The sequence below is a fragment of the Centroberyx gerrardi genome, chromosome 15, assembly GCF_048128805.1.
Source record: "Centroberyx gerrardi isolate f3 chromosome 15, fCenGer3.hap1.cur.20231027, whole genome shotgun sequence".
Taxonomy (NCBI): Eukaryota; Metazoa; Chordata; class Actinopteri; order Beryciformes; family Berycidae; genus Centroberyx; species Centroberyx gerrardi.
Genome location: NC_136011.1, coordinates 7,345,100 through 7,357,498, shown reverse-complemented (window position 1 = coordinate 7,357,498; position 12,399 = coordinate 7,345,100). Strand labels below are relative to the sequence as shown.

Sequence of the window (12,399 nt, the reverse complement as noted above, 5' to 3'; positions counted from 1 at the left end):
GATTCCCCCCCAATGACAAACCCTCTTTATGTAATCCAGCAGCCGAGGGAGAGGGGGGCCTATATCGGGCGATGATGAGGCACGTCAAGGATGATGATGACGATGCACAAAATCCTCTTTCCATAGACTAATTGTCTGTTTCCTGTGGCTGGTCCATGAAGGAGTTGGCTCTGTGTGGGCCAATAGCAGAAAGACAGAGAATAGAGAATAGTCCCCTAATGCAGTTGATTGGAATTAGTTTTGCATTCAGGATTCGTATTTTGTTTCAACCATGAAGTTACAACCCATTATATTACACATATATACAATATTGCTCTATTGAAGTTGTTACCCTGTTAACCTGTTCCGTTACCGTTTGGCTCCTGGTGCACAAGTTGGAAAAAAAAGTAGTTGATTTAGAGGTTGCCATATGGCTGTTTTATGTGCTATATTTTCTGACAATGTCTCATTAACACTTGCCGAGTCTTAAAGGAACACACTGAGTTTTTGAGAGATTGCCCCATCGGTCAGCTTACCTGTTAAGTGATGAGAACATACACCAAAATCATCCATGTGTCTCCGGGGGATCATTCATTCTGGAGCGCCATGCTAACACTTTAGCATACACTATGTTGAGTGATAGTAGGCGACTAGCATTATCTTAAAAGTGAGAAAATGAGAACATGTAGCAGCTCTAAATCTAAATGGCAAATAATCTGAAATGATATGCGGCTAAGTCTGTCAGTTTTGTGTATATTGGTCAAATGAATGTGGTTGCCCACCTGAAATAGTTCCAATAATAATCAGCTATATTGAGTAAATGAATGAGATTGCATTTTTACAATTTATGAACCTGCAGCCCACATAATAAAAACCACAACAACTTTTTTATTACTAAAAGGTCAGTCTTCTTACTTTGGATAATGCTGGTCACCTATCACTCAACATAGTATATGCTGAAGAGTTAGCATGGAGCTCCGGAGCAAATGATCTACTGGGGACACATGAATGATTTTGATGTCTATGTTCTCATCATACAACAGGTAAGCTGACCAATGGGCCAATCTCCCAAAAAGTTAGTGTTTAGTCCTTGTACTGTGTGGTGATATACAGAACTGACCTCTGATATAGAGGGACAAAACTTTCCTGCGGGGAGCTGCAGGTGCTGCAAAGAAGAACTGGAGAGGAGTCATTTTGCATCACCACTGTAGGCGCTACACCGTGTAACCTCACTGTGGTGGGGGATACGTCAGATGCATAATGATATGCGTACACACACACACACACACACACACACAAACACATTCTCTCAGGGGAGCAGCTGTTTCAGCCCTCATGAGGACACACACGCCTGCTTACGCACCTGCTTTTCCATTTCACCTCTGATGCTCGCTGTCTTTTCTTCTCTGTCTCGCTTTCATTTTTCCCCCCACCCTCCCTCTACGGCATACGCTCACACCCTTCCTCCCTCCCTCCCTCCCTCCCTCCCTCCCCCGATACACACACTCAGACGTATCCACATACCACAGCCGGCCGGGTTTGCCGAGTCAGGCTTTTTTTTCCTCCTTTCCCCCTCATCTGCAGCAGCTCCGCTCAGGAATGCTGAAAGTGAAACATGACAGTTGCACATTCCTCTTTGCCATTTTCACTCATGCATTTGTGCGCGTGTTATGTGTGTGTGTGTGTGTGTGTGTGTGTGTGTGTGTGTGTGTGTGGGAGACTGTTCCAAAAGCAGTCCTCCCTGGGGACACCAGAACACATGGTTCTTGTCGGCGTCTCGAGAGACACTTCAAACGAAGTGATAGAAAGTTGGAAGCTGGAGACAGAGTGTAGTCCTGTAGAGACAGTCTTCTGGGTGTGAGTGTGTGTGTGTGTGTGTGTGTGTGTGTGTGTGCGCACATACCTCCGCAGCTACCCATTCCACCCGCTCCACTCAGACGGCAGCTCATATTCCCCTGACTCATGGGTGCCACAGGTGGTGCCGGGCTTCTGCTAACATAATCAGAGCAATACTAATAATTCACAATCAGCTCAGATGCGACTGTGCGCCATCATCTGGTAAAGTGCTCTTTGATGACGCCCATGCCTTGCAAATCCATTCAACCCCGTCTCTGTTGGCCTATCCTTATTCATCGTCTGAAAGCTAGAAACTGGTTTCGGTCTCTCTGGTCTTGTCTCGTCGTCCTTTCTCAGGACCTGGTGTTCATTTCGGTCAGCCTATAAATCAGAACCTTATTGCTAGCCAACCCCTGTAGCATGATGTGATGAAGGAAGTCTACCCAGTTGGTTTTCTAACCCTCCCAAAAAAGCCTAAATAGCTTTGACCTTGGATAAGCTCTCTCCTCTCAGTGCTAAATAATTTAATACTACACAGGGACTCCGTCTGAATTGCTCTTTCTCTCTCCCTTGCAAAGGCATCACCAAAATCTCTACCTGACCCAACGGACTCTCGGGAAGATTTGCAGCGTGTTAGGCTGATCAATTTTGCATGGTTCCTTCAGGAGTGGAGCGCTCTTAGCCATTTTAGCTGTGTCAGCGCAGGCGGAGAGGTACCGGGGTGTCTTATGGAAGCCGAATGAGGAACGGAAGAACAGGCCGCGAAGTCATATGCTCATGAGGAGGCGCACTTGTTTTAAACTATGAATAATTACCAGAAGGAAAGAAATACGGGGCCTTAGTCATGGGATTGTGACTCCTACAATGTAGACACTGTGTAAAAAAAAAAATACTCAGAAAATTCTATGAATTTGTGTCTCGAGGACAGAAATCAAAGCGTCATGATCACAAGCTTATGACTGTTAAACACAATAGACACAGTTACTGTAAGTGCTTTTTCCTTAAGATCCCTGCTTGCTCTCCCTGCCAGGCTACGCCTTCCTGCTGTTCCAGGAAGAGACCTCGGTCCAGGCCCTGATCGACGCCTGCATCGAGGAGGACGGCAAGCTCTACCTGTGCGTATCCAGTCCCACCATCAAAGACAAGCCGGTGAGTGGCAGACATTCTCGGAGTAAAACAAAAAGCAAGTAGGCACGTCTTTACAGCATGCAGGACCTTGTAACTGAGTGTTTTATTTTTTCCCTTCTTGTTCAGGTCCAGATCCGACCCTGGAACCTGAGCGATAGTGATTTCGTGATGGACGGCTCCCAGCCTCTGGACCCCCGCAAGACCATCTTTGTGGGGGGGGTGCCGCGGCCCCTGCGTGCAGGTAAGCGATCGGTATGAGTGGAATCACTTTTTTTTGTGAGCCCCTCAAACCCTCTAAATTGGCTTCATAAGGTCGACCGGCATGCAGCGCGGAGGCCGGAGGCTATAATGAAAGTTCTCCCTGTGAGAAAGCAATCCTCTGCTTGGGTTTCCAGGAAGCCGGCCAACTGGTCGTCATGTTAAGTATTCATGGTGCGGTAGAAGGTTCGGTCTTTCTGTTCTTGGGATAAACATCGCTGGCTTGTCTGCAATGTGACCCCTACTAATTATATCAGCAGTTTGAGACTGCTGCTCTGATGAATAGTGCAGTAATGTAGATTTTTAGCCCACTTAATGTCGGCCTGATTCTCCAAAGCCCAAGTTATTTATCTTTATTTATTTATTTAGGCTGAAGGCCTTCGACTTAAGAACCACAGAAAGGGCAAAAGGATCAGGGCTGGCTGTTTTTCCAGTTTTTGCTCCATTTTAATTCAATAAACTCAACCTGGTAGCACTAAACATCTCTCTCCGTCTCATCTGCTCTTTCCTCCAACCTTCTTTCCTTCCAGTGGAGCTGGCTATGATCATGGACCGGCTGTACGGAGGTGTTTGCTATGCTGGCATCGACACCGACCCGGAGCTCAAATACCCAAAGGGAGCCGGCCGCGTGGCCTTCTCCAATCAGCAGAGCTACATTGCTGCCATCAGCGCTCGGTTCGTTCAGCTGCAGCACAATGACATTGACAAAAGGGTGAGCGAGTTCACGCACTTCATTCACAATATCCCTCCTCTGAAAGAAAGCAGCGTCTCGACCACAGCTGAGGTTTCTGCAGTCATTCCTATGGCATGCTGTAGATGTGAACTCTGCTCCAGCCTTCCCCCATGTATCACAGCTTTCATTATAGCTCGGGTTTTGGCCGACTGCTCGGCACAGTCTACAATAACGCTAGGCCGGGCCTGGCTGTGTAATCACTATGGCCTTTGGCTGTCGGAGTCCCGACAGATGTTTCAAGTTGCAGACACATAGGGTTGGTTTAATTATAGTAGTTCCCTATACATGTATATCCACTTCAGCCTGGTTATTTTAGGTCCGCCGGCAAACAGCAGCGGGGCAGATTGTGACCGAGCGAGACTGGTTGTCAGCCAGGAAGCCTAGCCTCTGTAGGGCGGGGCTGTCCCCCCCCCCCCCCCCCCAGCTATCATCATCTGTCCTCAATGGGTGTTTAGGGTGTCTTTATTGTGACTGGAGCCTAGTCAAATAAAATGTATTCAGAAAACACTTTACAGCGCAACAAAGGGTATAAATGAAGAGCTTACTCTCAAAATGAGGTATGAACTGAAAAGGGTGAGATGCAATAGAATTGGCAGTTCTAAACCATTTTGGAATAGAACTCTTCATATAATGTACAGATAATACACATAATTACAGATTCAACCCAGACTGCTGCTCTCAATGGCATTTATCACTCTGAGCTTTTGTCTTAGGCTGAATCAGATCAAACACCCTTTTAAAGGGATTTGCCACCACAAAAAAAAAAAAATGTTGGTTGCATTGGACAGTATTATCATTATTCTCCTGAATGTTATTTGCAGCTTGTCTCTCCCAGTGGTCAGAAGGTACATGACACACTCACATTTAGCTTCCCAATATTAGCACCCCCACTGTCCTGGAAAAAGTTTCTGAGATACGAAACGCAATGAGATTTGAATCATTATTATAATTATTATTATTTTATTTCTTTTTTTGTCGGAGGCACATTTTACCGTGGGCTGCTAATGAAGCAGATAATAGCCTGGAGAATCAATCTCAGCTTTGCAGACCATTAAATGATTTAAAGGGGCGCAAGGAGAGCGCCTCCTTGAGAATTACTTTCCCCGCCCCATACACACACACGAGGCCTACTTAGCCGACCACAATGCCATCCTTATTACAGGGTGAGCTTGAGTTCAAGGTTGCGGTAGGGAACAAGGATGTCCATCGCCGCCACTTTTGTTTCTAATTTTCTCTCTTCACGCCCTCGGAGACCACAATCATTCCATTAACTGTAAATGGTTCTTAATGATAGGACAGAGAGGCTCAATTATACCCGGTCGGCCCAGTGTCCACTGAGTTGATAATGGTATTTAATAGCATGGCAGCATTACCGTTTCTGCCTCAGCCTACTTGTCATTTGTCTTGTTGAAGGTTGCACACAGCAATGCGTCTTGCATTTGTAGTTGTTGTCGAGTTTAGCTGAGAAGGACGATCTCCCACTGTTGAAAGGGTTGGTAACCTTTCATTTTGCGGCCGTGCTGTAGTCGGCACCCAGCCCCGCCTGCCCGTGTACTGAGGCGTCTCCATGGCGACGAAGCTCTCATTTCTTGTCCACTGGCTAATGGTCAAACTCATTTCACTGGTGGACAGGAGGAGAGTCTAGCCTTGTTGTGTTTTAGAAAATTGGAGAGAGATTGCCTCGCACGGGCTTTGTGGATAATGGCCTGAAGGAGCGAACACACTTGGATAGACACCGCAGTCATTTTAGCACATTTATATGCTGTACGTGTTGGTTCTGCAGTGTTTTGATCAGGCATAGGAAAGTAGTTGAATAGTTAAATGGATGATCAGAATAGCATTTACAAAGAAACAGAATATGATAGTACTGAGTCATAAAATCTCATTTTTTCTTAAAACAAATGGAGAAGGTATGTCAGTGGGGTGACATGATCCCACTTTTGTCCAATGCAAATCAATTATTAAATCAAGTGTCATTTACTTGGCACCAGTGGGGTGCTCTGCCTTATTCTGCCTTGTTTCAAGATATTTACGCTTGTTTCTAGAGTATTTCTGAGGTGAAACTGCATTGGAAAAATGTGGAATTATCAGATTATTTTTTGAGAAAAATAAGATTTTAAGACTAAATATGAGACCAGCCTACAATAAAACATTAGAGGACATTAGAGGAAAGGGGTTATCAATTGGGGTTATCATGTGGCACTTCCTTTGATAGATGTTTCATTTGAATACACCCACAACATCTCAACAGTCAATTCTGGCATCACAGAATCACCCATTTTTTATACCTACACCCATCAAACCTATACTCTTTAATACTACACTGCACCTCTTTCCACACTTAGTCTTATACAGCCCACAGCATCTCACCCAACATCTACCTGAGCAACAACAGGGTTAATGGCACAGCTGACTCTACTGGCTTGAAATTGCCCACTCAGGTCAGAAACCACACGGCTCCAGCAATCATCTGGACAGAGAGACGGCTGACTCCGCAGCTCTCCAACGCACACTTCGATCGGTGTCTGCGGACGGTACTGAGCTAAGCGCTGCCTCTCCTTCTCCCTGTCCCCAGGTGGAGGTGAAGCCGTACGTCCTGGACGACCAGATGTGTGACGAGTGCCAGGGGGCGCGTTGCGGGGGGAAGTTCGCCCCCTTCTTCTGTGCCAACGTCACCTGCCTGCAGTACTACTGCGAGTACTGCTGGGCCAGCATCCACTCGCGGGCCGGCCGAGAGTTCCACAAGCCACTGGTGAAGGAGGGGGGCGACCGCCCTCGACATGTGTCCTTCCGCTGGAGCTGAGGGGGGCCCGGGAGTCAGCCCTGCCCCGGTCGACCCAGCCCCCTCTAACCCCGCCCCCCCCCGCCCCTCCGCACCCGGGACAGCGCTGCACCCCCTCTCCCCCCCTCCCGACCCCACCTACTCCGCCCTGCTCCCCACAACCACCTCATGAAAAAAAGCAAAAAGGATTCCATCGAAATACATGGGACTTTCTTCTTCAAACCACACGGCTCCGAACTCATTGTCTAGTGTTCCCCTCTGAAAATGCATTGCGGGGAAATGAATTGCGAAAGTCTATCAGCTTAGAATTTGCACTTTGGCACAAAATCTCACTAAACACACACAGGATGGTATGTTAGACACCTGGCTGTTTTCAATTCCCCGTTCTGTTGGCCGGGTGGCGCGGTGTGACCTGCCGAGCCCCACCATGCTGAGACAGAGGCGGGACCATACATATATTTAAAAAAAAGTATCTATTTTTTGTTTTGTATCTATCTATACGTACATAGATAATTTAAATTTTATGTAAAAGGAGCATGCACTTATTTTCAAAAATCGTAGTTCTATTGCCCCTAGTAAAAATAATTACCAAAGGCAAAACGAAATTTAACGCATACAGAAAAGCAAAATAGGTGGCATAAGATGTAGCAAGATTTAACATCTATCCAGTAGTGTGGGCCCATAACGCCCAGAGTAAAAATAACACGGCTATATTCGCTCTCAATTTTGACTCTGAGAATATTAATATTAATACCTCATAAGCGCAATCAAGATTATTTTGCTTTCGATTTTTAGGTCTTTATTTTTATAATAACATTATTTTTTAGTGTTATGTAAATGTAATGCTGCAATAGCTTTGCTGCTAAATCCATGGTATGAACAAGATACCATAAGTACTTTATTCAGGCTAGGGTGTAAAATAATAACAACAAAAGAAAACACAACACATCTAGAGAAGCACCTGGTGTTTTAGGATGAGGAGCCGTCGCAGGGGGGGAGAGGGGGGGCGCCCCTAGACGCCGACGGCTACCTTCTGGCGGGGGTGGTGGGCGACGGGCGGGGGGGTGGGCGGCCCCTAACTGCATGTTTATTTCAAATCAGGTTGCTGCATGCAATAGACTTTTCAGTATCATGTCTACTATTCAATTCTGCCCATGTTTGCACAACACACTATAAGATGTACGTACGACTAGCGCGGAACTGGACAGGAACAGGGAAGGACTGGTCGAAGGAATCATGGCGGCCGAGCAGTCAGAGCAGGACAGGTTTCCGCGGAAACCAACCCCCCCCCCCCCCCAACCCCCCCCCCCTCCCCCCTCAAAAGAAAAAGAGGTGGCGAACACATCCAGATGATGATGGAGGGGGGAAAAAAACAACCTTAATAATCACGAAATCCAATTAAATGTAGGATTACCATTTAAAAAAAAAACAAACAAACAAAACTGTCTATGATAGGTGAAGTACTTTTTTGCAGTGATTGTTGATATAATTGTGCAATTTTTTATACCGTATGTAGTTAGGTCTGAGTATGCCTAGAACTGTGATTCGCTTTAACTGTCGTCGATGTCCGACATAGAAGTCCTGTGAAACTTCATAACTAGTGTATGCACACAGTATATATGTTCTCTTGTACACACACACACACACACACACACACACACAGAGAAGCCTCTTGACACCACACGGACGCGTACAGATTAGCTGTCTTTCTCACGCACACAAACAGGCCTACAAAAACACAAAAGTCTGACCAGGACGTACGTACAGAAGAGAAGACAGACTAATGTGAGCTTAACTTGAGAACTGACTTTTGTTTTCTTTTTGTTTTTTTTTTTGTTTTGTTTTTTTCCCACCATTGACAAAAAAAAGCGCAAGTTCACGTCCCCGAAAGTAACCAAAGAGCTCACACACACGTTCAGACTTCAACACAGACACACACACACACACACACACACACAGCTACCCACAGAAGAGACTGCGCTCATTATTAAAGCCTCCTACAGGTGCGAGGTGGATGCATCTGTGCAGTAAATAAGGATAAGGAAGGAGGGCAGTTGTGAGAGAGAGGGATGGAGAGAGAGAGAGGGAGGGAGGGAGGGAGAAGAAACTAAACATTGAAGCTACTGGAGACTTGAGGTTGACAAACTGAGCTCCTTTTCTCAGCCTGCACACGCTCTCACTACATGGCTAGAGGGTGGGGAGGGGGGGGGGGGGGTTGTTGGAAATAACATTGCCAGAACATGCAGATCATGTGCTAGCTGGGTTACCATATTTATCCAGATTATTTTTTGTTTTTGTTTTTTTGTTTTGTTGTTGTTTTTCCTGCAAAGCTTGAAGTAGAGTAATGACCTGCTAAAATGGTGGACATATTTTTTTATCAAAAAGGCTATGGGGGGGGGGGGGGGGGGGGGGGTTATGGGGTGCAGTTCAAACACGGGTGGGATGGAGGGTGGGATTGGGGGAGGGGGGGTGGCATTTAGTAGTTATGAATGCAATACGTAGAAACTCAAGTATTGGCTGCTGAAGTTGGGGTGGCTCGGGTTTGATCGGCGGAGTTTGGGGCTGGGGTTAGGGGAGGGTGGGGTCTAAAGTTACACTGGTTTTTTTAGCAGTTTTGTGGACAATCCGACTGGGATCCTACATCATTGCGAGTATGCGTGTCGTCCCCCAACCCCCCCCCCCCCCCCCTTTTTCGTCCGCGAGTTGTGATTGTCCCGTTCTCACCCCGCAGTCCCTCCTCTCTCTCGATTTAGTCGCAAACTGTTTCTGCTTTAGGATAGACGTTCTTTTTTTTTTCTTTTTTTTTTGTTTCGTTTTGTTTCTTGTCAAAGACAACTAATTGAAACTAAGCAGAAGATACTTTTTTACTGATAGAAAAAAAAAAAGAAAAACGACTTAAAAAAGAGGCTAACCATGAGTAATAATAATAAGTATCCCTATGAAAGTGAATTCTGGGTGTTTTTGTGACATTTCTTTCCCCACCCAGAAGGGTTTTCTATGTTTGTTCCTTCTCTATGATAGACATTTGTTATGCACTACTCTTTGTATCTGAACAGTTTTCGACAGTCAGCAGTTCTTTTTGTTAAAAGAAAAAAAAAAAGACGAAAAAGCGTGCTTTCTGACTGACAAGATCTTTTGCAATACCTCAATTTTGAAATATATTAGGAGAGAAACTGATATTTTCTAAGTAAGTTTATTCAGATGAAAAAAATATATATTAATTTAATTCTTCGAGAGAAATGATTTAACAGATGGTTGATTTTTTTTATTTTTATCATGCTTATTTGCGTTTATTTTAAAAATTTATTTTTTTGAAAAACGACAACAACAACTGAAGGAGCTAGAGCTTTATAACTTTAATATAATGACGTAGTTAGCGAGAGTACAGTCTACTTTATTACAGAGGAGGTTGGAGCGAGCGTCCCACTGGTCAAATTGGTCGGAAAAAAAAAACCCACCGAGTTCTCACAAAGAAGAGATCTTAATGAAATATCAGGTGCTCAGAGAGAAAACTGAACATACTTCCCACGTTTTGTATATTTATAATCAATCATTTACTATGCTGACCAGAGTTGTGAAAGAGATCTTCTGTTCGTTATTTTTTTAAGAGAACTTTTTTATGTTTCCTAAAAGTATGTGCTCCCTTTTGTTTTGTAAAAAGCAACATGACCCTGATTTGTTGGCCTGACATCGTTGGGAGAAAAACAAAGAGACTTCTGAGAGTCACTGAACAGCTGGAGGTAGAGAGAAAAGAATGTTATTTTTAACACGGGAAAAAAAAAAGACACAAGTGTTTCACCTGTAACTTGATCGAAAGCCCCCAAGGTGCATCAATTGAATGGTGGCCTTCTATTCACGCAAGACTTGAATTAGTCCCATTTTTTAAGGCTAAGAACCTTGATTCTTTGTTGTAATGTGCAATACTGTTTGTACTGTTTGTAAAAAAGAAGAAAATAAGAAAAAGAGGCATAAATCTTTATTGCAGAATTATTTTCATTGCAAGCATTGTGATTCACTAAAATCATTTTCTACTGTGTATTTACCTACTCTACCTGCTAGTACCTTCCAGTAGTAATGTAGCCTTTGTACTGAGAAATTTTCATTATTTTTAGAAAGTTTTGCTAAAAAAGAAAAGAATTTAAACATATTTACATATTTTCATTTTTATTTCATATTTTTCTTTACAGACTTATTTCTCAACCATTAATAGTTATTTCTGGGGGAGACTTTCATATCTGGTCAATGTCATTAATATTATTTTGTATTTTTACTTGGAATAAATTAATTTTATGATGCTAATTCTTTAAAAGTTTATTTTTTCGTTTGTTCACTTTGTTTCATTTTTTTGAAGCTGAAAAAAAACAACAAAAACCTTTGTAATATTGTTACTAAAGTGTCTAGATTCTTGAAATGCTATAAGCTTTATGTGTTAACTCGCTGATGTTGCTTACATTAGTGTGAAAATGATCTACGGAGAGAGAGAGAGAGAGAGAAAAAAAAAGACGACACACAAAAACAACAGAATGGTGGTTGGTCATGTCAAGTGATTGGCAATGTAAACAAATGAACGGGCAATAAAATAAAAAGGCAGAATGGAGCATACTTGCGGTATGTTGTGATGTAATTGTGGAAGCTGGACAACACCACTTAACCATTGACATCGCTTCTGCTACTACAAATACTACTACTACTATTACCACTAACACTACAATACTTCATCCCCACTCTGTGCTGTAGAGAGCGTTGGTACGGCCGTGGGAGATGACTCAACACTCCCTTAGGTGTGAAATATGAACACGGCAACTCCTAAACAAATACTAGCCATTTCACACGTCCTCCTCCAACTGAACACAGTGGTTAGAACATAGGGGCAAGCGTGCACCGGTGTGATTGTATTTAAGTATGAATGTAACTGTTGAGATGCACTGTATAGATGAATATATGGGGCTTGGGGATGGCATGTTTGTCCAATCTTGATTATCCAGAGGAGGCGTTGGTCTAAATACTTTTTATTTCTTCTTCTTCTTCTTCTTCCCCAGCTTGGTTTGGTTTCTGTGCATTATTTGTGTGAAACCCCACATTCCCCCCCTTCTTGACTTTGTGTTTTGCCATAACCTGGTGGAGCCTCCAGCCTTCATTCATTCAGACTAAAGCTCCATCATGAAATGTTTTGAAGTCCCCCTTTTTCCGATGCTCATGTGAGAATGTTATTTCTGGCCCGGCCTTTTCTACCGGTTTATACAGCTGACGCGAATACCAACCCCTGATGTCTTGAACGAGCCCCGCAGCTTTCTCTCTCCCAGGGGGGTCAGTGTTATACGCCATACCACCAAGTATTTACTAGCCTTTCTTTTTTTTTTTTTTATTTCTCTTTCACCTGGCAAACAATTTCTACCCTGACAATAAAACTGTATGTGCAACTGAAAGGGATGACTGGTAAAAAAAAAAACAAAAAAAAAAAACAAAAAAAAAACAAAGGAGATGATCATGATTTGGATGATGGCAGCCATTTTATATATTCCTCTCTATAGATATACGTATGTATTTCATGTAACACTTAGACTTGGATAGTAAACTGTATATTCACTTCTGCTTCATGGGCGTTCTCTGGGTAGGTAAACACTGTAGGTCTCGTCATGTTGTGATCTCAAAAATAGATGAAAAAAAAAATGATTGGTAATGT

The 12,399-nt window shown here is 43.7% G+C and overlaps 1 protein-coding gene across 6 annotated transcripts in view; it reads left to right on the top strand.

The window, feature by feature from the left end:
- The window catches only part of cpeb3 (cytoplasmic polyadenylation element binding protein 3), a 37,920-nt gene extending 29,928 nt beyond the window's left edge, over window positions 1-7,992 (top strand). For all 6 annotated transcript variants that reach the window (XM_071897055.2, XM_071897058.2, XM_071897057.2 and 3 more), the window contains 4 exons: window positions 2,846-2,964; window positions 3,070-3,184; window positions 3,732-3,913; window positions 6,510-7,992. In XM_071897055.2, the coding sequence (XP_071753156.1) occupies window positions 2,846-2,964; window positions 3,070-3,184; window positions 3,732-3,913; window positions 6,510-6,737 (644 nt within the window). In that variant the 3' untranslated portion in view covers window positions 6,738-7,992. The remainder of the gene's footprint in view (window positions 1-2,845; window positions 2,965-3,069; window positions 3,185-3,731; window positions 3,914-6,509) is intronic.
- The last annotated feature ends 4,407 nt before the right edge of the window (window positions 7,993-12,399 follow it).